General features: G+C 50.2%; 1 protein-coding gene across 9 annotated transcripts in view; it reads right to left on the bottom strand.

Annotated features, from left to right (window-relative positions):
- Nucleotides 1-21024, bottom strand: part of CDK5RAP2 (CDK5 regulatory subunit associated protein 2) — a 182026-nt gene extending 161002 nt beyond the window's left edge. For 6 of the 9 annotated variants that reach the window (XM_044940531.2, XM_044940527.2, XM_044940530.2 and 3 more), the window contains exons 1-3: nucleotides 20802-21023; nucleotides 10944-11011; nucleotides 7516-7583 (exon numbers count right to left, since the gene is read on the bottom strand). In XM_044940531.2, coding sequence (XP_044796466.2) covers nucleotides 7516-7583; nucleotides 10944-11011; nucleotides 20802-20857 — 192 coding nt within the window. In that variant the 5' untranslated portion in view covers nucleotides 20858-21023. Of the gene's footprint in view, nucleotides 1-379; nucleotides 498-7515; nucleotides 7584-10943; nucleotides 11012-20801 lie in introns of those variants that run through there. The other 3 variants (XM_044940528.2, XM_044940534.2, XM_044940529.2) reach the window with 2 other exon arrangements.
- Between the last annotated feature and the right edge of the window lie 5767 nt (nucleotides 21025-26791).

Genomic DNA, 26791 nt, shown 5'->3' on the forward strand with positions numbered 1-26791 from the left:
TCTACACTTGAAGTTCAAGAAATGAAAAAAAAAGTGGAAACACTGAAAATAGCTTACCATACAATAGGAATAAATACCTGAAAATCCACCAAATATGACTCAGAAACTCAGCACTCAAAAGTAGGTGAACACGAGAGCTGTACTCGCCAGGCTCCAGCCCTGGCAACCCGAGTGGGACCACGGAGCTGGAGCCTCTGAAAGAGGAACCATCCCAGCTCGGTCCCAGCTCAGTGGCAGGACACTCTCTGAGGCTTCTATTTGGTCATCGTGACTTCCTCCCACTCCCTGTCAAAGGCCTTCCGCACCTAGGGCACCATCAGAAAGGGAAGAAAGACGAAAGCCAACAACATAAAAAAGAATCGGGGCAACTCCAACCAACCAAACTCTCAGCCAGGAGCCGAGCTTCTGGTGACCTGGCCATCAGTTTCAGCGGCTTTCGAGGGCCTGGGACTCCACAGAGGAGGCTCAGCCACCAGGGCACGTCTGGACTGCAGGCAACGAGGACCGAGGGTAGGGGCCCCGAGGTCAGCGGAGCCGGAAGTGGACTCAACTCCCAACGCTGTCACCTGTGAGCCACGTGACCTTGGGGAACCACTGCGTGTCTTTGAGTCCCTGTCTGCTCATCAATAAAAAGAGGATCAAAGTCACGGAGGCGTTGTGACAACCACATGACCTACAGGACCTGGCAGAGCCTGGCAGAGCCTGGCACCGAGCGAGCAGAAAACACAGGAGCACTTTCAGAACGAATCCACTCCTCACTCAAGCCTCAATACGCAGACCTTGGAGCGACCGGTAATTTTTTTTATCGTCTTTGAAAGTCCAAAAACTGTTAGACCATTCACCCAGACATCACAAAAACCACGAAATCCTGCTGCCCAGAGTTCATTTCTGGTAAATAACACCGCACGTAAGATAGTTCTGCCAGCAGCAACTAAGTGGGGTTAGGAAGACGAAGAAGACACCCTGGGATTCGCTTCTGATTCCAGTACGCTCCCAGTGTCCTCAAAACACCCAGAAAACTGTTGCTAGGCAAACATCTATTCATCAACCAACAATACTGGAGTAACAACAGGATTTTAAAAGTGAACCCAAACAACACCCGGAATGCAACTGTCTTACGAAATCTACTCTCTATATATTCTTTTCAGCCTTTGCTCATGAATACACATTTTTGGTAAAATTGTAACATAAGTGAATTTGTATAATCCATTGCTTCCCTTAACATGTCTTAAATATTTTCATGTTGCTACAGAATTCCCATAATTATCACTTAAAATGACTGCACTGAACTCCACTGAATTGATTCACAGTCAATTGCTTAACCGTTTCCCTGCTGAGCACGCACGCATTCAGTGTGCTCCGGAAGAATGCCTGCGGGCTTTCTGACCAGAAAGACCAGCTGTGCATTTGGCCTTCTTTTTGTTTCTCGACCACACTAAACTCCTGAGTGAATCACCGAATCTCAAGCTCAGCTTCCTCACCTGGGAAACACCTTCGTCACACGCTTGTTGCAATAAGCCAGAGAGATGACAGATGTAAACCAGAACTCCGTCGTTCCCGAGTTTTCACAATCACACGCAGTGTGACAACACCTTCAGGCGCGCAGCTTTTCTCTTCTGCTGGTTCTTTCCTCAGGATGAATTTCCCCAAGATGGATTATCGGGCTCAAGAGTAATATTATTTTTATGACCATCAAAATCTCTTTCCAAATGGCCTTTAAAAAGATTGTAAAAATTTACACTGCCCAGGCCGCCACCTGGCCAGGTCTGCAGAGGGCATGGCCAGGACACTCAAAGGCCTGAGCACTCAGAGCATTTGACCCAGCGTGCAAGAGACCAGCCTACTACACAGATGAGCCTCTGCGCTGAACACTTACAGACTTGATTCCAAGACCTCTGGCCCTGATGGGCCCCATCTCCTGCAGAGCCAGAACCACAGAGCTCCGGTAACAGTCACTCTGCAGCTCCAGAGTGTCCTCCTCCACTTCTGCCCACCTGCGCCCCATATGATTCTTGCTCTCCTGCCTGGTTCTAAAGGCGCCCCGTTCTCCTTCTCAGCCTCCCCTGACCCTCATCACTGCCTGCTCTCCTGACTCTGGGGGGAATCTGCATGCCCCTCCCTCCTGCTACACTGCTCCAGCCACCTGATTCACAAGAACATAGCAGCCACCCCCATCGGCTTAAGACCCGGCATACCACGCACTGTCCTGGCATGTGTTACTTAATCCTCACCACAACCCTAGGCGTTAAATATTACTTTTCCCATTTCACAGGTAAGGCAACCAAAATTTACAGCTTACAAGGTAACACATTTATTTTTATCAATAAGAATTTATCGACTACCATCTTGTTCAGCTGGCTGTTGAGCACGAAGGACACAGTAGAGGAGACAAAGTTAAGCAATCACACCAATAAAATACATAATTGCAAACAGTCATAAGACTCACGGAGGAAAACACTGCATGCCGAGTGCTGGGTCCCTAGCAAACCTGGGAAGGGAGTTACGGACGGCCTCTCTACAAAGTCACGCAAAGACTAAGCCATGGAGCTCAAGGATCCTGACGCTCAGGAGGAAGAGAAAGGACAGTGCCAGCAGAGGGAGGAGCACGCTGAAGGCCCGACCACGTGGCTGAGGAAGGTCAGCCCAGATGCTGGAGAGCAGGCCGTGATGGGAGACGGCCGCAGCCGGTGACACAGGGCAGGGCCACACGGGCCACGGCAAGCAGTTAGGGATTTTGCTCCAAGGTCAAAGAAACATCACAGCAGGGTCAGCGGAGACTGACAACGGACGAGGAGAAGGCGGGGGAGCTGGCTGCAGCAGGGTCCTCGGGACAGAGCGGAGCGGGCACTGAGGGCCGCGCCAGGCACCGAGCGAGGGGCCTTCCACACCAGGACTCACGGAGCCCTCGCCACCAGTTCTCAGTGGAAGACCGCATCCAGCCCCGCGTTACAGAGAAGGCTCTGGAAGCAGCCTGGACAAACGGGGTCGCAGGCCTGCCAATGTGGCAGCGCCAGACCTAACAGCCACCTCTGGTCACTTCCAGGTGCGCGCCACATCCGCGCACGCCGCTACCTCAGAGCTTCAGGGCCACGCACACCGGGTGCGGTCGGGGGCAGGGGAACCACCTCTGGCAGGAAGACACCCAGCACACAGAGGCCACAGGGCAAACCTGGAGAGGCAAACTCCTAGCCGTGGCACAGATAAAACATCAAAGCTGACCAACTGCCTCGCTGAGACCAAGACTTTTCAACAAAACGGAATAAGCGCCCGATACAAACACCAGAACCTCAGGGCAGCTGGGCTGGAGACAAGAGCAGCAGAACCTGTCCCAAGGGGAAAAAAACACGTAAGTGTACAAAGACACGGGACCAGGACACTCATCACTGCTTTGTTTATCACAGTGAGGAATTAGACACAGTCTGAACGTCGCACAGGAAGAGGTTACGTAAATTTCGGTTCAACCCACCCCTTTTAGCACACGTCTTTATGAACTTAAGATGGCCATTAAATAATACTATCCACCTGTATCAACAGAGACAGAAAGCTACACATGTCACAGTAAAAGCCAGAAGTAAACGCTTCTATCTGTGAATAAAGAACAGCTACCCGGACTGGACACGCTGAACCAGATTCTGGGTCTCCCCACTCACTCACAGCATTTTGAGAGAGACAAAGGGAGAGACAGAGAGTAGTCCCTGGAACCAGTCACACCAGAGAAGCAGAGTCCTTTACAGAACGCTGCTCAGCCCAGCCTCCTCTGGTCCGGGGCACTCCCCATGACGTTCTCACCCAGAAGGACCGACGAGGCAGGCTCCCGCTGAAGACCACACTGATCTGCCAGCCTCCTACCACAAGGCCGGCCATTCAGATGACGACAGCCCAGCTGAGGAAGGGATCAGACAGCAGATCCCCAGATGACAGACTCACAAGAAGGTGTGAGAAGGGACACAGAACGCCGAGTGCAGCAGAAAGACAGAGGCCTGGGTTCAAAGACCATGTAAGTCCCTGCCCGTCTCTGGACTCGAGGCCCCTGTGCCAGATGCAGGGCCTGGATGAGGCGATCCCGGGAGCTCTTTTAGCACTGCAGTTCTGACTCTCTTCTCCACGCCTCCAGACCCCACCACTCACTGCACCTCCTTACTGATCACAGCACCACCGGCCTCAGGGCACCCAGCCTGGCTCATCTGTGAAGTGACTCCAGTCACTTCCCTCCCCAGATTAAAACTTACCACTGACGCCCCTTCATCTTCAGCACAAAACTCAAAGCAGTGTAACACAAGAGCCTGCAGAATCTGACCCCCGCCTGCTTCAACAGCCCCACTTCTCTCAAGCACCCCCTAAGCCTTCTTCCAACCAAAGGGCACTTGGATTCCCAGCCTCGTCATGCCCTGTCATGCTCTCTCTATGTCTTTGGCACGTGTGAGTCCCTCTACCTAGGGTCATCTCCCAGTCTTCCCACCTTGGCTAATCCCTACTAGTCTTGGTGACCCAACTCAAGAACACCCACTCCAGGGAGGCTGCCCAGAGTCCCCTGGGCCAGGACCAGGCCCCCGCTCTACGCCCCACAGCGCCCTGGACTTAACCTCAATTACTGCATGATTTTCCTATCCATCTCCCTAAACAGACTGTGAGTCTCCTGATGGGCACTTAATCTGCTGCAAATTCCCTAGCCCCTGTCACAGGACATGGATTTGAAAAGATTCACTGATGAATGGCTAAACTCCAAGCAAAACCAAGAGGCCTGTATTTTGCTAGACCGTCGTTACCAGACTCTGATGTTCAGATATCCGTAATCCAAGACTAGGATAAAAGAAATCACGAGTTTCCCCTTTAAGTCCACAGTATTGTGGCCCTCTCTTTAATATGTATGTGAACTTTAAAATCAGCATTAGATGCCAAGAGCATTTCCTATAAGCATCCCAACACAGAGACGCTGCATTTAGTAGTTCAGGCCAGATGAGGATTTTCAGTGACTTATAAAGACCTGAAAGGGAGACAACGAGAACCATGCTGTCATTTCAATTTCAACTGCAGAATTTGTTCTTGAAAGTGCTACAATAAAAAATATTAATGTCATAAAAAATAAAAAACCCTAACAGCAGCCAAAGGAGCACAGTCATAAAGCCAAAACATAAATCCTAAAACATGCTGGCATAGAAGGCTCTTCCTTGCCTTTATGAAAATCAGTATTTGGGTCATCAAGAACACACCTGAGAAAGGGAAATGTGAGTCACGTGACAGAGTAGAAAAACAGTAACAATAAATATAACCATAACCGTGAGGAGAAACGCCTAACACACAGGACGGACTCAGTGCCAGGCATGTCGCTTCACACAGCTTCCCTCAGGAACCTGCACAATAGCCCTGGCAGGCAGAAACTATAACATGCCCATTTTAAAGACAAAGAAAGTGCAGGGAGGGTAAGGTCACCCAAGGTCACCCAGCAGAAGCGGATGGGCAGGCGGTCTGGCTTCCGAGGCCATGGCCCTGGGCACAAACCGCGCCTGAGGACGGCCTTGCCATCTCGTCTCTCGGCCTCCGTTTCTCCTCTCTCCTGAGGGGCTTCCCTGGTGGCTCAGACGGTAAGGCGTCTGTCCGCAATGCGGGAGACCCGGGTTCGATCCCTGGGTCAGGAAGGTCCTCAGGAGAAGGAAATGGCAACCCACTCCGGTACTCTTGCCTGGAAAACTCCATGGATGAAGGAGCCTGGTGGGCTACAGTCCATAAAAGGGAGCTGGATTCAATTCTCAGATCTCTCCCAGTTCAAAAGGCAGTGACAACACGTGAAGCTAAATCTCTAAGATTGTTAGGTTTTTCCATCTAGAAACAAAAATCAAAGCTGTGCCTTTCAAAAATTAAATAACTCTGTATCTCGCAGAGCTGCTTCAATATTAAAGTAATATATACGAAGAGCTTAACACTTATAGTTCCCAGCTCAGAGCAAGAGCTCAATAAACAGTAGCTATTATTACTCTTATGATAAAACACGAACAACCATTTAATAGTGGAGCACATTTTAATTATACACGATGTGGAATAATCAAATCTCATTTGTTTGAGGCCCCAGACCCCACAGCATATATCAGGTTGTACAGTTGAAATTATAACAACTCAATGCTCCAGAATTACTTGTTTCCATTAGAGATCTGACAAGTCATTTCTTCAATTGGTCACTGGTGGTTTACAGATAACTATTAGCAGTAATGAGTGTTCTAAATTAAATCCAGAGACAGTCCCGTCCTGTTCGGGAAAGACCACTGGGGAGAGAGAAACATGGTTGAGGAACGTCCTTCCCTCTGCGTCCTGCGCCCTCTCCCTGATAAATACCTCCCATGTCTTGCATAGTATGGATTTCATTTGGTTACAAATGAAGAAGGGTCTAATTCTTCCCATGATAAATGAGCATGCTGAGCAGGTAACGTGTTAAGCAGAATTGGAATTGGGGAAATAACCTTATTTTCCTGTTACTTGACAACAGACCCCATCCACTAACAAATGAAACGCAGATGCTGGCAGACAGAAAGCACTGAAGTCAAATCCATCGCCGAGCAATCCATTCTCAGACAATTACCACAGCAACCTGGGAACACATCGCTCACGTTTCATTCAACAGAGATGCAGCCTGCAAGACGCAAAGAGGCCGCACCACGTGGTAGAGAGAACAAACAGCTTTAGAGTCATTAGAAACCCGAACTCAGATTCCAGCTCTGTTGCTCATGCACTATGTGGCCGTGAGTGAGGCTCTCCTGGTCTGAAGACTCCTGACCTGTAAAATGCGGCTAATTCAGAAAACCTCAGTCACAGGACAGCTTCAGAGGGGACCACGAACAGCACGCCCTCCATCACAGGGAAGCTCCTGACACATGTTGCTGCTGTGCTGTGCTTAGTCACTTAGTCGTATCTGACTCTTTGCGATCCCCTGGACTGTAGCCCGCCAGGCTCCTCTGTCCATGGGATTCCCCAGGTAAGAATCCTGGAGTGGGTTGCCATGCCCTCCTCCAGGGGATCTTCCCGACCCACAGATCAAACCCATGTCTCCCTCACCGCAGGCAGATTCTTTATCACCTGAGCCACCAGCAAAGCCCAAGAATACTGGAGTGCCTATCCCTTCTCCAGGGGATCTTCCCAACCCAGGAATCAATCAAACTGGGGTCTCCTCCATTGCAGGTGGATTCTTTACCAGCTGAGCTACCGGGGAAGCCCGTGAAACACCTTAGCGCCTCTCAACTGTGCTCCATGGTGACATCTTCACCTTCAGGACGCCAGAAATACACCAAACTCCCCGAGGCTGCAAATCACTGATACCGTCAGAACCCGTAACTGGCCTGTGTGCCAAGGGGCAGCCGTGCAGGAATGCCACAGTGCTCCAGAGAGAGCCCACAAGCCCCAGCACTCCTCCAGACTCTGCCTCATCCTGCTTGAATGCTTCTCGAAAACCCAGGCTCCCTGTGGGTCTGCTGGACAGCGGGCACAGACATGAGCTGTAAAGGATGCTAATACAGTGTCTATACTTACGTTTTCAAAGTCCTTCATGTTCCGCGCTCTGGTGGGAGACACCTTTTCTTCCGACACGTTTGGGAGCACTATAAAAAAGCAAAACAGACACAGGAAAACATCACAACAGGCAAACGGCCCCACACCCCTACAAGGGGGAAAAAGGATAGCTTCCACATTATATTCTGTCTTGTGATTTGAGTCTGCTGCTGCTGCTGCTAAGTCGCTTTAGTCGTGTCCGACTCTGTGCGACCCCATGGACTGCAGCCCACCAGGCTCCTCCGTCCATGGGATTTTCCAGGCAAGAGTGCTGGAGTGGGATGCCATTGCCTTCTCCGTTAAGTCATTATATTTCAAATATTTAAAAATTACTTAAACTGGCCCCAATGTAACCATGTAAATGTCAGAAGAATGTAAAAAGGTGTGGGTTGTTGAGTCATGTCTGACTCTTTGCAACCCCATGGACTGTACCCCGCCAGGCTCCTCTGTCCATGGGATTTTCCAGGCAAGAATATTGGAGTGGGGTGCCATGTCCTCCTCCAGGGGATCTTCCCGACCCAGGAATCCAACCCACGTCCTCCCACATTGCAGGCAGATTCTTTACTGTCTGACCACCAGGGACTCCCCCCGTTAAGCATCAGAAGATGGACCCAAAGGGGCAGGCAGCCAGCAAAGCAGAACCGCCACGACACCTACGCCTCCTGCTGGTCGGCTGGGATGGCATCTTCATACGTCGGCAATTAAAACAAAGCCTGTCTGACTTGGCAGCAGGGGTTGGCACGTTTTTTCTTAAAATGCGAGACAATAAATATTTCAGGTTCTGTTGGCCAGACGACACAAAGCCCCCCGCTGTCATAACCACTCAACACAAAACAGCCACCGACGCTTCAAAAGCCGAGCAGCTGTGTTCCAACAGAAGTTTTCTTTCAAAAGCAGGCCGCGGTCGGAAACTGCCGATCGCTGCTTCAGGGCGATTCCAGACTCAGCCAAAACCCAAATCATTCCACAGCATCTCTAATTCGACAAACATTTATTAGACCACTCCACCGTGCCAAGCGCCAGGTGAGGTGCTGGGGAAGCAGTGGCGGAAGAGTGGCGACGGTGAAAGCAACGGCGATCGTGCGCCCAGCAGGCAAGACGGGGACGCGTGAGCGGCGGTTCCGCGTGGCCCAAGTGCCGGGCAGTGCTCAGGCGCTGACAAGGTGTGTGCTGAGTGAATGGATGAATTCACTCCTCCCCCAAGTGGGCGCTGGCGGCCTACTCTCTGCCCAGTGCCAGTGTAGAAACAAAACAAATAGAAGGAGCCAACAGTCCAGAAAGAAGGGACCGACGATAAACGAGGGCGATTACAGAGCATATCCAAGGGTGATAAATGCTATGGAGAACAATACCGTGGCTGAGGACAGGACGCGCCAATAGCAAGGGAGGGGTGAGGGCTGCAGTTTGAAATGAGGTGGTTAAGGACTTCCCTAGCAGTCCAGTGGTTAAGACTCCACGCTCCCAGTGCAAGGGCAAGATGCAGGGGGCACGAGTTGGATTCCTGGTCAGGGAACTAAGATTCTGCATCCTGCACACCATGGCAAAAAAAAAAAAAAAAGAACACAAACAAATAAGGGGGTTAAACTGAGGAAGGGCTGACCTCTGGGCAGACTCGGACAGGGCCCAGAGAGAGGCCTGGGGTGGCAGGGACCTAGGGGACCTGAGGACCAGCCAAGAGGCCAATGGATGGGAGAGCAATAAAGGGGGGGACAGCAGAAGAGGGGGGAGCAGGTGCTGGGAGACAGGCTGAGTAGGGCCTCTCAGAACACGAGCTCATGGGTAGCGTGGGGGACTTCGGTTTCCACAGGCTCCCTCTGGCTGCCTTGCTAAGAACAGATCTTTATGAAAGGCGCTGAAAGAGAAACGAGGAGACCAGGTAGGAGAAAGCCGGGAGAATCCAGGCCAGAGGTCACGGTGCTTAGGCCAAGGAAGGCGGGTGAGGAGCAGTCCGATTCGGGATACTCCTAAAGTGGCCAACACGAAGAAAAGCGATGAACTGCAGTGAAAATGCAAGGTTCGGAGAGGAGAGCGCAGGGACGGCAGCCTGGGGAGAGCCGGGGAAGCGTGGGCTGCAGCTGAGTCTTCAGGGGGTGGCCGGTAGAGGGGAGCGAAAGCCATAGGATGGCAAGGGCATGGCGCTCGGGGCTCAGCAGAGAAGAGGCTTGGGAGCTGGCAGGGGCGGCCAGCAGGCCCCGCACGCCAGGCCGGGGGCACACGGCTGCCTGCCTGCTGCTCAGACAGGCGGGCTCTATCACCCACGTGCCCCCGCCCAGGGCCCCTCACCCTCCAGGTCTCCAGGCCAGGTCCCCTGCCAGGGACACTCCGGCCGCCCCACTCCTTCCTGAGGGGAAACCTGCTTCTCAGCCCATCGCCCAGCTCCTCAACCCCCAGCTGGCTGCGCGACCATTCTTTGCCTGCCTTCCAGGCATGATCGGAGCCATGATCCAAGCTGAACCCCAGTGCGGAGCGGAGCCCCGAGCCTGGCAGGAAGCACACCAGGGCTGAATTAAGGAGCAGGCCGATCAAGTCTCTGGTCCCAACGGCCTCAGGGCAGAAGGCAGAAAAACCAGAACTGTTGCACTGCATGCTTAAAGTAAAAGTTGCCAGGTTCTAAAGGAAAACCTGAGGGAGAATTAACATATTCTCACCGTATGAAACTTAGGTTATCTGCTCTAAAAACTCCTTCTTTCTGCCCGTAATCTCATTACTCTGGAGATGGGGGAAATATCTCTAAGATATTTCAACAAGGCAAATTATTAGCACTTCCCACAGATACTGATGAGAGCATCCACTTTCTTTCAGAAACAAAAATTATGAGGAAGGCTCGAACTGCAGAACAGAAAGTTTCCTCATAATCCAGCTTCAACCCAGCAGACTGCTTATTTGCTCAGCGCCGTCTCCTGTGGTCTACCCAACTATGTGTCTCCGAAGGGCAGGCCCGTGTAGGAATGCCAGGCCCCAGCCAGCACACGGAACCCAGCAGCCTGCCAGGAAGGCCTTGGCACGCTCAGGTTTGGACAGCAGCCCTCCAGGGCCTCCAGCCATCCGGGAGCAGGACCCAACAGAGCCTTTGAACCTGACCAAGTCACCGACTCAACACCCAACCTCCCTTGGTCATTCAGTTCAGCAAACACTGGCTGAACCCCCTATGCAAGCGTGGTAGAGAGAAATGAAACTCACGAAGTGTGGCCCAAAGGACATCCAGTCCCCTAGCTTGGTGCTTATGAAAGGAGGTGAGGAGCGCGTCAACATTTACATTAAACACCACGCCCTTCTTGGGAGCACCAAGCCACGCCAGGGGAGCGCTGGGCCTTGGACCCACTGAAGCTCAGGCCCAGGCTCCCAGCTCAAGGGCTCACGGCCCTCACGGCCAAGCATCCACTTCCCCTGGTCTTATTCTGTGTACTTACCACCGTTTCCCGAACCAGGATCAGGGCTGATGCCTTCCGGGTCATCTGGCACACCGAGAGCAAGGCCACTAGGAGAGAACACGGGTGACAAAAGAAGAATCACCATGTGAACAGCAGAGCCTGCCGGACCCCCTGCACTGCACCCGACCGGCATTGGAACCAGCCCGAGGGCAGGCAGTGCGCAAGTGAGGAACCCAGGCTCTGGGGCTGGGCTGTGGCTCACACCCGAGTAAGGGTGCTCAGTCAGGGATTCATTCACACAGCAAGTGTTCCGTGTGCCATCGAGGGGCCGGGTGCGGAGGCACCAGGCCAAACATAAGCTCCTGATGCTCTTGAGTTATACTTTCGTATTAATTCAGTACACAGGGACACCACCCCTCGACCTGTAAAGATTAAATAAACTAGTGCATATAAACACTTAGCACACAGGAAGCGACCAGCAGAGGCATCGACCGTTGTTTTTGTCAATGCTACGATTATCATTATCAATATGCCTATAAGCTTAAAAGTATCAGGTACTAATTTGGATGCTTTAAGAACATCAGACAAAAATGCAAAATTCACTGATTCCAGAAGTTTTACTGGCTAAATTATACAAGCAGGTTCAGGGAGGTCTGGAGGCACTAAGAACTAAACCATGATAGGAGGTGTGGTTCAACACAAAACGCAGTTCCCTGAATCCTGTTCTAAACTCCGCCATGTACCTGTTCCCGGCCCCGCTTCCTTCATCTGCAAAAGAACAGCAGCTACTTCATGGAGTAATTGGTGATTAAACAAGACACCTAGGATCTAGCAGGTGCCCTGCACACTGTGAGTGTTCCATAACTGGGAGCAAAGTGCCCTCGTCACCATGAAACATACGATGCTCTATAACTTGTAAATGATCTACCTTCACGAGAACTGGCCAATTCCCTGAGGGTCTATGCATTTTACAAAGGAAGATAATTTCAGTGGCCTAGCCAGTCGCAGGGCAGTTAGTCAGAGAACCAAGTCCAGAATCCAAGTATTTAATGTCTAAAACCCAACAATGCCTCCCTGTCCCAAGCTGTAAACTAGGAGCTGATGGCAGTTCAGCTTGACTTCTTGGCAATTTGCTCTTTCCAGGCCTCTAAATACAGATCCATCCTGTTCCTAGGACAGTGTTGTCTGATCATCAAACTCTGCAGTTGGAATGAAACTTCAACATCAGAATCAAGCAAAAAAATTAGATATCATAAAATTTCAGCATCAGGAAAATGATTACTTAAAATGTGTCTGCTATGAGGATATCCAGAGGGAAAAAAAAAAGCAAACTTAAGTAGGATATGCCTTCAATTACTGAAAGACAAAAAAAACACATGTATACTAAAGTCACCTCAAATCCTTCCTGCAAACTAGGGGGCTATAAAGTACACATAACAAGTGAAGTATTAAAAAGCATAATTTGTAGGAAAAGGAGAGATATTCAATATTTTCCTTTTTAACTCTTTATAATTCTTAACTCCCTCCAGTATCACTAGGACAAACTCCATTTTCTAAACAAACTGTAAAAGTTTGCCACCACTCTTTGCAGTTGGTGGCTCAGTGGCCCCAAAACTACACACACAGCTTACTGGGAAGCTCAGCCGACTCTGGTCTCCACATCCCCAAGTCTAGGCTTCTCTCCATCACAGCCATTAATTCGCTACCATTGGAGGAAATGGCCCATCAGTGACTCAAGCCAAGACCAATCACGGCTGAAAGCCACGTGGCAGGCAAAGCCAACGAATCTGGTCTTAGACAAGTTTCCAAGAGGCAAAATATGAAAAATGCCATTTGACACTGCAACTCTTAGAAGAAACCGCTCTTTAACGCAGAAATTCCGGCCTGGCTCCCATCAAACCTCCATGTGGGCTTTACCTGCGCCCCCTTTGAAACGTCGTGACCCTCGGGCATCAGGGCTCTCTGTCGGTTCCAGCCACACCTCCAGCTTCAAGCCTTCAGCTTTAGGTATCCATTCCGATCCCTCACTCTGGGCCTAGGTTGGGGCTTTCTGGGTCCCCATCCGAAATCAAACCCAGGCAAAGGAAGAGGGCTGAGATGAGACTTTATCATGGTGTGGATGGAGGAGACCAAGTTCCGGGAAGGGAAGGAACTTATTTGCTCCAAATCACACGGGGCTGGGTAGCAAAGTTGAGGCCAAAATCCAGGCGTCTCAGGGCCCAGTCCAGGCACTCAGCTCCTACTCAGAGGGCACCTGGTCAGGGCCAGCGTAACCACGGCCGCCACCCACAGGGGCGCCTGCACAGACGGTCCCCGCGCCCAGGGACGGGCGGCCTGGCGCCGCCTCCTCACCACAGCTCTCCTGGGCTCCGCGGTCCTTTTTCAGTGCTGCCGTTTTCTCAAGTTAGGAAAAGGGAGGCGGGGCAGAGTGACTACGCTGAAAGACCCCAGCCGGCCTGGTTGCACAGCCCATGCTCTTCGCCTGCGTACCACCCCGGCCCCACGCGGGCTAAAGGGCCGCGGTGAGGGCCCAGCGCCCCGAGGCAGGGCCTTCAGCCCCGCGGGCAAGTGAACCGACACCCCTGCACCTCGCCGCCGCCCCGCCTCGCTCAGCCGCTGCCAACGGGGCCTGCCCTGGCGGCACCAACCAGCGGCCGTCCACGAGAGGGCCCCAAAGCGTTTAACCGACGAAGGGCTGTGAGCGCCCTGGATCAGACCGCACGTCCCATTCAGAAAACGCACACCAAGTACACGCCGGTCTGTCTCTCAACAGCTTGCTTTTCACTCTAGGTCATCTGTTCCTAATGAGACAAAACTACATATAAATGCAAGAGACGGACGAGTTCTTCTTGACTACTACTCGCATCTTGGTCTCCCAGAAGAAGGAACCACTCTCGTCAGTAAGATTCCCGACCTTTCTCTGCGTGTGTAAGTGCACACTATTCTGCAGCGTCTTCGCTGAATGTGTCAAGATGTTTTCATGACAGTACAAACAGATCCACAGCAGCGTTCTTAACTCCTGCAGAGCATTCTACAGCAGCGTTTTTCAAACTTCACTGACCCCAACCAATAGAAGGAAACACATTAGCCTTCATTCTTCAAGTGCCTCCTGTTCTGTTCCTTTCTTCTTTTTTGCTTAATTCTGGTTCCAACCTACTAAATCGAATTTCACAAGTTGACACGGGTCACAGTCTGAAAGAGACCTCTCAAAAGGATGTCTATTTACCAGGTACCGTGTAGGAAACTCAATTTCTTTCCAAATTGTTCCTTTCACAAACAATGCTGTATCTCCTTATATGGGTCTCATTGTCCACAAGCAGGAGGATTTTTCGATAGATAACAAGTGGAATTGCCGTATCTAAATACATTTACATTTTTTCAATGGGCAAAGGATCTGAAAATATACAAGTGGCTAACAAGCACATGAAAAAATGTCCCACGTGGTCAGCTGTTAGGGAAATGCAAATCAGTACCGCAGTGAGATGCCATGCCACATCCCACAGGATGGCTACAATAGAAGCCAGACAGTGATACGTGCCGACAAGGCAATGGAGAAATGAGGGTCCTCACACAGCGTAGGATGCTGAGTGTGAGATGGTGCCGCCACTGTGGAAAAGAGCTGAGCAGTTCCTCCAAATGCTAAATACACAGAGACCACACGACTCAGCAACCCTACTCCCAGAGAAATGAAAATTTATGTCCACACAAAAACTTGTACACACATAAATGTTTATATAGCAAAAGAGCCAGAAAAGCAGAAACAACCTAAATATCAGCAACCAATGAACAAACAAAAACGGGTACATGTTTATAACAGAATACTCAGTCACAGAGAGGAATGAAGTACTAACACAGGCTACAACACAGAGGGATCTCACAAGAGTCCACATATTGTAGTGTCTCATTGCCAGAACAGGCAAACCAATAGACAAAGAGTAGATTGTGGTTGCCTAGGTGTTCTCGCCTGGAGAATCCCAGGGCCGGGGGAGCCTGGTGGGCTGCCGTCTATGGGGTCGCACAGAGTCGGACACGACTGATGTGACTAAGCAGCAGCAGCAGGGTGCAGGAAGGGGGCAGAGAGTGGAAACGGGGAGTGTGGTAGACTGAACGAGCCCCCTGGAATTCATGTGATAAAACCCAGCCCCCACCTGCGGGATGTATTAGGAGGTGAGCCTTGGGGAGGTGATTAAGACCAGATGCGCTGGAGACGGCGGAGCCCTCAGGAATGGCACTGGCGCCTTTAAGCGTTTCCAGAGCTCCTGCCTCCTCTCTTTGCTCTCCACCATGTGAGGGTACAGTGAGAAGGAGGTCCTCACCAGAACCTGACCACACTGGCACCCTGACCTCAGACTTGCAGACGCAGGAACTGTGAGAAACCAATTTCTGTTGTCAATAATGGGCTTCCCAGGCGGTGCTAGTGGTAAAGAATCCGTCTGCCAAGCAGGAGGCGCAGGAGACATGGCTTCAATCCCTGGGTCAGGAAGATCCCCTGGCGTAGAAAATGGCAACCCACTCCAGTACTCTTGCCTGGAAAACTCCAAGGACAGAGAAGCCTGGCGGGCTGCAGTCCATGGGGGTGTGAAGAGTTGGACACCACTGAGCATGCACGCAGGTAGTCAGTAAGTTACCTAGTCTACAGTTTTTTGTTACAGCAGCCCAAGCTAAGACTGGAAGTAAATGCTAATGGGCACAGGGTTTTTTTGGATGATGAAAATGTTCTAAAATTAAGATTATGGTGATGATTGCACAACTCTGTAGATATACTGGGAAAAAAAACACTGAATAGTATATTTCAAATGGGTAAACTTTATGGCATATAAATCACATTTCAGTAAAGCTGTTAAAAAAACACAAGGCACATTTTTAATGCCAAACTGTGTTCCAACAAGTTGTACCATTTACACTCTGCTGTGCACTTTTTCACGCAGTGATTATAAAGCAGCATTTCACTACAAAATAGGGAGCCTATATTCACGGTATTTATCTTTTCAAATAGAGATTGAACAAAATTGATTCATTCAACAAATAACTGTTGAGCCTATACTATGTACCAGACATCGTTCTTTCTAAAGATCCAATCGGGAAGAAGCCACACACAGCTCCCTGCCCTTGCTGAGCTAACCCTGGCGACCGGGAGCGTCTCCCCAAACCTCACAGCCCAGGGGTACCTCTAGTCCGAGGTCGGCCTTGGATCAAGCTTTCAAGCCTTCACCAGAAATTTCATCCCGCCATCCTCTTTCTCAATCTCCTTCTACAAAATCCACGAAGGTATCCTTTGCCTAAGAAAGTACAAACTGTGTACAAACTTACAGGAGACATTTTTTTTGGTCTGCCCCTAACCAGGCAGGAGGCACTCAATGGCCATATGCTTAAGGAACCCATAGATGAGCAGGCCTGAGCCAGGCCTTCGGAAACTCACAGGCAGAGGCAGAATCCTGGGCATGAAACCGAAGGGGTGAACCCGGGGGAGTGGGCACAGAGGACTTTGTCCAGAAAACGGTACAACACGGTAATCGCTCAACAAAAACCAGCCGACACTGAACGTACTCCCCCATCGGTTCTAGGTGCTTAAAACATACAACTTTGCTTCATCCAAAAAGTCACCCAACAAAACAGAAACTGTCACTGAAGAGAAATTAAGGATTAAGAGAGTTATGTGAAAAACTCCAGCAACATGGCTAGTACCCCGCTGAGGCAGGATTCTGACGCAGGCGTCCTGCGTACAAAGCCAGTCCTTTCGACACCATCGGGTGGGACCTAATGAAGGGGCCTCAGGGACCAGGATCCAGGCCTAAACCTCACAGAGCCGGAGCTCCTGGGGCACCCACCGGTGATCAAGCCTCGAGAGGGCACGCTGCCCTAACGCAACAGAAGGCCGAGGACAATCGGACTTCAGTTCAGTCTCTACAACCGGGGCCTGGAGATTACCAAGCAGGAGAGTATCCATATCAGCATAAAAAGATTCCTCATGTTCCAGGGGTTTCTCTCCTCCACTCGGACCACCTGATGGAGAAGCTGACTCTTTGAGGGCCAGTTCCAGCCCACAGCAGTTCCACAAAATCCTCCCAGAATCCTCTCAGAATCGGTTCAGAGAACTAGCTGGAAGGCAGGATAGGGCACCAAGAGCCAGGCTTTGGAATATGTAGCTGGATTTTAAATCCTGGCTTGATCACATACTTTTTGGTGGGATCTCGGGGTGCTCACTTCACCTCTCTGAACCTCAGTGTCCTCACCTGGAAAAAGTGAATAAAATCGTCACCTCACCGGACCACTGTTCATTCAGGGAATTAACAGACAGGTACTGAGCCCCTACCATGACCAGAGACCACGTTAGGAGGCGGCATCACAAAGATGGTCACGATGCAGCCCCTGTTCTCACGCAGGTCAGAGTCGAGTCTGGGGAAAGACAAGTGGACAGCTGCGCCTGCGGCGGCCAGTGCACGCAGCAGCTGCGGCCTGAGGCGCGGCTCCTCTAAATCGAGAAGGGCGGTAACTGTGAAACACATCCCGGGCTTCAGAGACTCAGTAGGATCAGATAGAAAGCAAAATAGCTCACTGATATTTATTTGTTTACAAGTTAGAATGATAATATATGGAAATATTAGGTTAAACAAACATTATTAACATTAATTTCAGCGGTTGCTTTTTATGCTTTTAATGTGGCTATTAGAAAACTTTAAATTACATACATGGCTCAAATTATATACTGATTGGACTGCATTAGTCGATAAAATTCAGTGAAGTCATGGGACTTCCCTGGCAGTCCAGTGGTTAAGACTCCGAGCTTCCACTGCAGGGGACTTGGGTTTGATCTTTGGCCAGTGAACTAAGATCTGGCATGATGTAGTCAAAAAAAGAGAAAATTCAGTGATGTCAATAAGGGCTGTGAATACATCAGTGATGGGGGACTAAAGGAGAATAGAGGGCCCAGGTGGGGAGAGGGGATGTCAGTGAAGGATTCCTAGCAGTGACATCTAAACCGAGACGTGAAAAATAAGGCAGCAAAGCAGAAGAGAGAGGGCAATTCAGGCGGCAGGCACAGCAAGCACCCAGGCCCAGCAGCAGAAAGAACAAGGCAGATCATTCATAACAGTTTGGCAGCCAGCGGGGTGACAGGCTTGGAGAGGAGACAGGGAAGGGAGAGGGAAGACAGGAGCCTAGTGAGGTGGATGGGGCCACAGTACAAAGGAGCTCAGAAGCCACATTAAAGAACTTGATCCTGAGGGCAGAAGGGAGCCAGGGAGAGTCTTAAGCAGGTAAGAGATTAGCTCAGGAATGTATGCAGCACCAGGGTTACCAGCAAAGGCAGGGAAAGGAGTGCAAGGAAAATATTTGATGTTTTGTTCAGTTGCTATCCTGGGTCAGACATTGGGCTAAACTATTTTAGACTCATCCATTTTACAGATGATGAAAACTGAGGCTCACAGAGGGTGACTTGCCCAAGGTCACATGATTGTTAAGTGTCAGAATTGGGATGGAAACCCAGCTAGGTCTAGGCTGAAGCTCCAATACTTTGGCCACCTGATGCAAAGAGCCAACTCATCGGAAAAGACCCTGATGCTGGGAAAGACTGAGGGCAGGAGGAGAAGGGGACAACAGAGGACGAGATGGTTGGATTTCATCACCGACTCACTGGACATGAGTTTGAGCAAGCTCCAGGAGGTGGTGATGGACAGGGAAGCTTGGTGTGCTGCAGTCCACGGGGTCTCAAAGAGTAGGACACAACTGAGCAACTGAACAAGGTTCCAAAACTGGTACTGAGATGTGAAAAGCTGCCTGAGAGAGTGATGTGCCTGACTCTTTGCAACCCTGTGGACTGCAGGCCTCCAGGCTCCTCTGTCCATGGAATTTTCATAGGCAAGAAAACTAGAGTGCGTTAACCATTTCCTACTCCAGGAGATCTTCCCCACCCAGGGATCAAACCCATAGCTCTTGAGTCTCCTGCATTGGCCGGCAGATTCTTTGCTACTGAGCCACCTGGGAAGCCCTGAGTAATAGCAGACTTTACCTTAATGGCAGTGAAAGGCATTAAACATATAAAGTGGCAGACTGTGATGATCAGATTTGTACTTTTAAAATGCGCTTTTGAGCTGTAGTATAAAAGGCTATCAGAGGTGTGAAGGCAACCAGGACAATCCAGGTGAGGGGTGATATACCACTTACCGACTGAGCTACCAGGGAAACCCACAATACACCCAGGCAGTGGCAGAAAGACGATGAGAAAGGAACATGACAAATCACCTCTGGATTCAACTAGCAGGAGCTTCAAAGGGCCTTACTCTGTGTCTGATAAAATTGTTCAGTCGCTAAGTCAGGTCCGACTCTTCAGGACCCCATGGACTGCAGCACACCAGGCTTCCCATTCCTTCGCCACCTCCCAGAGTTTGCTCACACTCATGTTCATTGAGTCGATGATACCATCCAACCATCTCATCCTCTGTCATCCATATAAATGGTTTCTCTGTTAGGCTCTCAATAAACAGAGCAACCATTTGTCCAGGTTTGGCCAAGATAGGACCTGTTTATGTCTGCTGTTCAGGAATTGTGTCCATTTGACTCTTAAAAGCATCCAGATATGCACACAACAAATAACATGTCACCCTTTCAGCTAGGATCTGTTGACCAAAAGAGGCAGCATGTTCCTGGCAGAACTGGACAAATGCCACAGATTCTCTGGGCTGTCCTCTGAGTCCTTCTACCCTCTCCCCAACCGGGAGCCCAGGACAAGCAAAGGGGCCCAACTCCATAGCAGTGCGGGACCTTTTCAGGCCTTCCTCCCAAGAGAGACCCCAACCCACCGGCAGTGGACTCCAACTGCCTCTTGGGACAGGTTCATTCGGCCATTATCCCCCAATTTGTACTACTGTCGTTGATGACCACAACGATGGTGGTGGTGATAATGGCGGGACCAAATCATTTTTAAAGCACTGATAATATGCCAGGCCGGAGGAGGCAATGGCACCCCACTCCAGTACTCTTGCCTGGAAAATCCCACGGACGGAGGAGCCTGGTAGGCTGCAGACCATGGAGTCACTAAGAGTCGGACACGACTGAGCAACTTCACTTTCACTTTTCACTTTCATGCATTGGAGAAGGAAATGGCAACCCGCTCCAGTATTCTTGCCTGGAGAATCCCAGGGACCAGGGGAGCCTGGTGAGCTGCCGTCTATGGGGTCGCACAGAGTCGGACACGACTGAAGCGACTTAGCAGCAGCAGCAATACGCCAGGCACTACACCTGCCAAGCAAATTGCTGGGCAAGCATCTTCTCATCTAATCCTCACCCCAACTCTGTTGGGTGGATATTACTACCAGCCCCATTTAACAGATGGGAAAGTAGATTAAGTCATTTCATCCAAGTCACACAGCTAGTTAGTTAAAGAACTGGACTTGAATCTGTTCTGTTCAACTCCAGCCGAGGTTCTTAACCACTGCACCCCATGGCCTGAGTCTTGGTGGCCACTATGTGAATCATAAGCAAAGTCTGGACAGACCAACTACACTCCCGACAAGGAAAGCAAACCCCCAAACCACAAAGAGGCATCAAGTACCCTCAAGGTCCCCGTCCCTCAACCAGCCCTCACTAACTGCACACTCCAAGACGTTCCATCTCCCTCTCTTTCAGAGAACCCCTTACTTGTCCCTCATCTCCTCTTCAAAGTATGTCCCAAAACGAGACAAGGGGGCGATGCAGGTAGGGACCCTCAACCACCTACACTCAGTTATCAGTGGGCGGGTCCCCAAAGAGATCGCCCCCGAAGAAATCCATCTCACACACTCCCCACGTCAGGAACCCTCAAACCCCATCAGGAGCAAACCTCGAGTCTCGGATGGAGCGAACCCCCATCCGTGGGAACCCCGGCCCGGTTACCGCGAACCCACAAAGCCCGGGCCGCACCTGCAGCCGCTACGCGTCCCGGGGAGGGTGACGTCTTCTTCCAACACCGAGTCCATCGTGGACACAAAGGAGGTGGTGGCGCTGGTGTCTAGCGACGGCGCCACTGCTTCCCCCACGGGATCGCGACCCGCCCGGCTCCCCAGGTCCCCGCCCCCTCCAACCCAGCTCTTGTTCGGACTCCGGCGGCGCCGCTGGAATTCAAACCGCAGCGGCCGCCATCTTTCCCGGAGCCTCTTCCTACGGAAACGAGGCGGGGTCGCCGAAGCGCGCGCGGTGAAGCCAACCGGACTGGACAGGAGACCGGGCAGGGAAGCGCTGGCGGGACGCCATCTTAACTAAGGGCAGAGCGCCTGCACTTGTACCAGAAAGACCAAAGGAAAGAGAGCTGGGCTGCCATTTTTAGTGAGGGCACGCGGGCCGAGGCTAGCGCAGGTGCCATCTTTGTTGAGGGCTGAACCAGATTTGGGCCGTTAATTTAAGCGGGAGATGGGAATTCAGCACCAACTTCTTGGGATCCGCATAACTCCTAATCAAGTGTATACTCCGAACCTGAGGGTCTGGGCATTCCAAAGGCTTCCGTCTTGAACTGAAACTCCGTTAATCGGTTGCGGGACTCGCTTTAGAAAAATCCTACCTACATATTCCCAACTCGAGTAATTTGCACACTTGGTTTGAAATAGATAAGCGCATCCCTATAAGCCTAGTGGTCAGGGACACTCCCTCTCCAGCCTCTCACTTAGTGAACTTTTATTACCTGTAGGGCTCGAATTATGCACCTGGGATCACTATACTGAGGCGAAATGAGGGGAAAGACTCGCCTAACCCCATGCACCGGAAGGCTGTGGACAGGACAGATCCCGTGGATCCTGCGGACTATCAGTATATCCGAGCTCTCTGCTAGCCCTGGCCGCCTTTCTTAAAGCACACAGCAATCACTAGATCATTTTGGCAGAGCTTGACCTGTGAAAGCAACCTTCTCCTCATCTTGGTGTTCCTACCCTCCTCTGCAGACTGTCAGGAGAGTTCAGAGAGCCGGGTAAAAATAACTTGAAAAGATGAATAACTGGGTAGATGTACCCATCCTCCTTCAGCCTCAGTTTCCTCATTCTTTCCAAAAGAGGCCTCTTTAATACTCTGATCTACATCAAACCCTTTATGTATTCTTAGCAATCTATTTTTTTCCCCTTTGTGGCACTTACCACATTTTGCAATTCCATACTTCTGTATATAATTTTTTTTTATGTCTTCGGCACTAGACTCGAAGTTCTGTGAGAGCAGAGACTGTTCAGAATTGTTCAGGGCTGTATCTCCAACACCCAGCACTTTGCCTGCCACCCAGCAGGGGTTTAAATATATATGTTGATGAATAGTTCACTCAATATGGAAAATGGGGCTAATATTATCCTGTGAGGTTTCTTCAAGTTATTTTATTGAAGTATCATTGACTTAGAATGCTGTGTTAGTTTCTGTTGTACAGCAAAGTGATTCAGTTGAATATATGTATGTATGTGTGTATCTGTCCCCTTCTCCAGGGGGTCTTCCCAACCCAGGGATCGAACCCAGGTCTCCTGCATTGCAGGTGGATTCTTTACCATCTAAGCTACCAGGGAAGCCTATATATATATATGAGAGAGAGAGAGAGAAGGCAATGGCAACTCACTCCAGTACTCCTGCCGGGAAGGTCCCATGGATGGAGGAGCCTGGTAGGCTGCAGTCCATGGGATCGCTAGGAGTCGGACACGAATGAGAGACTTCACTTTCACTTTTCACTTTCATGCTTTGGAGAAGGAAATGGCAACCCACTCCAGTATTCTTGCCTGGAGAATCCCAGGGATGGGAGAGCCGGGTGGGCTGTCGTCTATGGGATCACAAAGAGTCAAACACTATATATATATATGTATGTATGTATATGGGCTTCCCTGGTGGTCCAGTGGTCAAGAATCCATCTGCGAATGCAGGAGACACAAGAGACACGGTTCAATCCCAGGGTCGGGAAGATGCCCTGGAGGAGGACATGGAAACCCACTCCAGTATTCTTGCCTGGAAAATTCCAGGGACAGAGGAGCCTGGAGTCACAAAGAGTTGGACACAGCTGAGCATGCGTGTTTGTGTGTGTGTGTGTGTGTGTGTGTGTGTGTGTGTGTGTGCGCGCGCGTGCGCTTATAATATTCTTTCTCAGATTCTTTTCCATATGGTTTATCACAGGATATTGAATAGTCCCCAGTGCTATATGGGAGGACCTTGTTGTTTATCCATTCTATATACAATAGTTTGCATCTTATCCCGCAAGGTTTTTGTAACAATCTGGAGATGACCTCAGATTCCTTTACTACCTAGTCAATGGTAATCCCATCTCTCTCCCTCCCACACCCCCCACCAACTCTCTCTCTCTCACACACACACACACCCCTTAGTGAAGGCGACAGATCACTGCCCCTGTCCCTCTCCCATCCCCAGATCTTCACCCACCTCCAGAATCAGCAATAAAATAACAGCCTGAAAGAGAGTGGGCAGGAACCAGTGGGCACACAGGGAAGGGGCAGTCCTCGATTCCCTGGAACCAACAGTTCAATAAGATGAGCATGTCCAAAAGCAGGGAAGCTGGGGTGTCAGGATTCCTGCCGTGATTCCGCCACTGACTCCCTGTGATCTTCGGCAGACCGCTCCTCTTCTGGGCCTCAGTTCCTACAGCTGTTAAATGGGAGGATTGGACTGGATGGCTGTCTCAAGACCTCACAGATCTAGAGGAGATTTCTTTGTGTTGATTTCAAAGCTTCTAATGCACAGCCAGCTCTGTTCCGGTGTGGAGGGCTGAGTTACAAATCATTACTTCCCGAATGAAGGGACTAACTTTCCATCCAGCAGATGAAAGCTCTTGAGAAGGGAAAGAAGGCAGGGGTTGTGTACATTTTGATGCTGCTTACACGACACTTGTGCTAGGGACATCACAAACGCTACTGCATCCAACACAACCACCCTCCGGATACGGTGCTACTGTTATCCCCGTTTCACTTACAGATGGGAAGACTGAGGCTGAAAGAGATAAAATTAACCTTCTTGAGGTCTCCCTGCTGGTAAGTGGTAAAGCTGGGACTTGAGCCCAGGTCCCTCTGACCCTTCCTGAAGGCTCTAATGGTTTCAGGAAGCCTGTCCCCTTGATTTGCTTCTCTCCACTTTAGAATTTGGGACTGAGAGGTGAGGTCTACATTTAGACAGTAGTATTTCAGAGATATGTCCACCAGACTCTACAACCTAGACACCTGCTTCCAGGCGGCCCCGAGATGAATCTAGATGTGGGCAACTCAGGACCGGAAGTCTAGGTGCCGGGATCCTGACTCTGGAAGGTTGTGCAACTTATCCTGGGACCTGGGTCTCTTTCTCTGGCTCCTCCTTGATTTTCCTGTGTGTAAAATGGGACAGGCCAGCTGAGCTGACACGGTTACGTTAGATACGTTGGAAACGCTAAAGAAGAAAGAGCCGGAGGGGTTCTCCTTATGATGAATCTCCTGCCTGTTCAGCAAATGGCCATATCCCTGGCTTGTGTGCTAAAGAGATAGTGAACCTGGAAACTGAAAATAGAATCAATTGCACAAAAGATGGACTATTTGGAAAGTTGTTTTTCCTGTTTTCATGGTCAGGGACGAAGCCCTTTGCCCCGTCTCTGTCTCACCATGGCCTTTCTTTCTGCCAAGCCTGGAGGTGACGTCACTAGCACCAGCTGTTTGGGCTATCTGGCGCCATCTCCTTGACGACAGCCACCCGGCCACAAAGCTGGCATTATTATTTCCTTGGGCAAGGCCATATCGAATGGCTGGGAGGAAGTCGCTTGCAGCCAGATGTTTCTCATTAGGGTGAGCCCTCAAGACACAGGCACTGCCATTACTAGCAGTGAAAATAAGTCTCACAGCGTCAGTTCACGCACACGGCTACTTTGCTCTGTTGCATTTTATCCCTGCAACACTGTGAAGAAGGTTAGGATGCTGTCTTGCTCTTCAGGTTAGGAAAGTAAGGCTCAGGGAAGGGAAGAGAGTTGCCAACAGCCACACTTTCTTCCTTTCTCTCTCTCTTTCTTAGCTTTTCATTTAGAAATAATTTCAATCTTAGAAAAAGTTGCAAAACGAGTACAGAGATTTACTTATATAACCTTCACCCAGCTTCTTAAAACACTAATATTTTACCTAACCATAACACAATTGTCAAAAATAAGAAATTACATTGATATGATATGATTCACCACAGACTTTATTTACATTTAATCAGTTTTCCCATGAATGCCATTTTTTTGGCCCAGGAGCCATCCAGGATTCCATGTTGCTCTGTCCATGTCTTTCATGATGTTGACACTTGAGGAAAGTTCCTGCTAGTGATCTGGGCTCATGTGGTGTTTCCTCATGATAACATTGAGGCCGTGCACTTTCAGCAAAAGTGCCACACAAGTGATGCTGTGCCTTCCTCGGGTACCAGGAGGCATGTGCGTGTTCTCAGTCGCTCAGTTGTGTCCGACTCTTTACGACTCCACGGACTGTAGCCCATCAGGCTCCTCTGTCCATGGGATTTTCCCGGCAAAAATACTGGAGTGGGTTGCCATTTCCTTCTCCAGGGGGTCTTCCCGACCCAGGGTTGAGCTTGCATTTCCTGCATCTTCTGCATTGGCAGATGGATTCTTTATCATCTGCACCAGTAAAGATGGATTCTTTACTGCACTGCCTGGGAAGCCCAGGAGGTAGATGATGTTAATATGTCCCTTCAGTTGGTGCTGTTAACTCTGTTTTCTTGAGTAAGGTGATGTCTGCGAGGATTCTCTGTGATAAAATTGCTATTTTTTAAAATTAATAAAAATCATAGTGATATTTGAAACTACATAAATACCCCATTTTTCATCAGATTTTCACCCGCTTATTTCAGCGCCCATTGATAATTCTTACTGAGAATCTCACAGCGTGCTTCGTCCATCGATGCCGTCACGTTTTCATCATCCCTTCTCTCTTTACTCGTTGGAGTTCCACTGTGAGGGAGAGCTTTCTCTCCTCCCGCATTTATCCAGTTTGTTTCTTTAAATCAGGATGGACTCGTGGATCTTTGTTTTACCTTGTGGGTTAGAACATATCACCGTCGTTCTTTCTTCTGTTACACAAATTGTCCTAGATTTGACCAGGTCGCCCTTTGAACACAGAGGCGTGCCAAGATTCGAACCCAGGTCTGTCTGGTCCCCAGGTCCGCAGTACTCCTGGCCCGTGACCTGCCCCCTTGCTCACAGCTCTCTTCCCAGCCAGCCCTCGCCAGCGGCAGTCCTTGACCAGTCCCCGGTCAGTGCCCCCCGTCTCCCCACAGGATGCTGGGTTCCTCACCAGTGCTGTCCTCCAGGACGGATGCCTGGCCCCACGCTGTGCGCTGTGCTCAGTGCCAGTCTGTCAAATTAACTCCAGTTGATTTTCTTCTCCAGATGGGGAGAGGGGTGAGAAACACTCAGTATCGAGGGGATAGCATGTCGATTATTGGGCTCCAGAGGGTAACACATACCAGCATCATATGGCCTTAGATCTGCCAATGCACCTCTCTGGGCTTCTTTTCTCATCTGTAAATTCAGTGCATTAAACGTTGAGGCTCCCCTCAGCTCTACCCTTCCATAAATGATGAATGTTAATCACCATTGATTAACACCAATGCATGATTAACATGCATTGAGTTCTTTGCCAGGCACTATGTTAAAACTTTACGTTCAATCCTCGCAGTAACCACGTGAAACAGGGACCGATTATGCTCCAGTTTACAGCTGACACAACTGAGGCTTAGAAAGGAGAGGGGTTTGTCTGGTCACTCAGCAGCCAAGTGGTGGAGCTGGGAGCTGAACCCAGATTTTATTCTACAGCCCAGGCTTTTGGAAACCATGCCACTGTGCCTTTCACTGAATTGCTGTTATCTCTGCAGTCACTAAGCTGGTTAAAATGCAGATAAGTATTATAAACCAAAATAAAACATCTTGAATACTT

Source organism: Bubalus bubalis, chromosome 3 (genome assembly GCF_019923935.1).
Source record: "Bubalus bubalis isolate 160015118507 breed Murrah chromosome 3, NDDB_SH_1, whole genome shotgun sequence".
Taxonomy (NCBI): domain Eukaryota; kingdom Metazoa; phylum Chordata; class Mammalia; order Artiodactyla; family Bovidae; genus Bubalus; species Bubalus bubalis.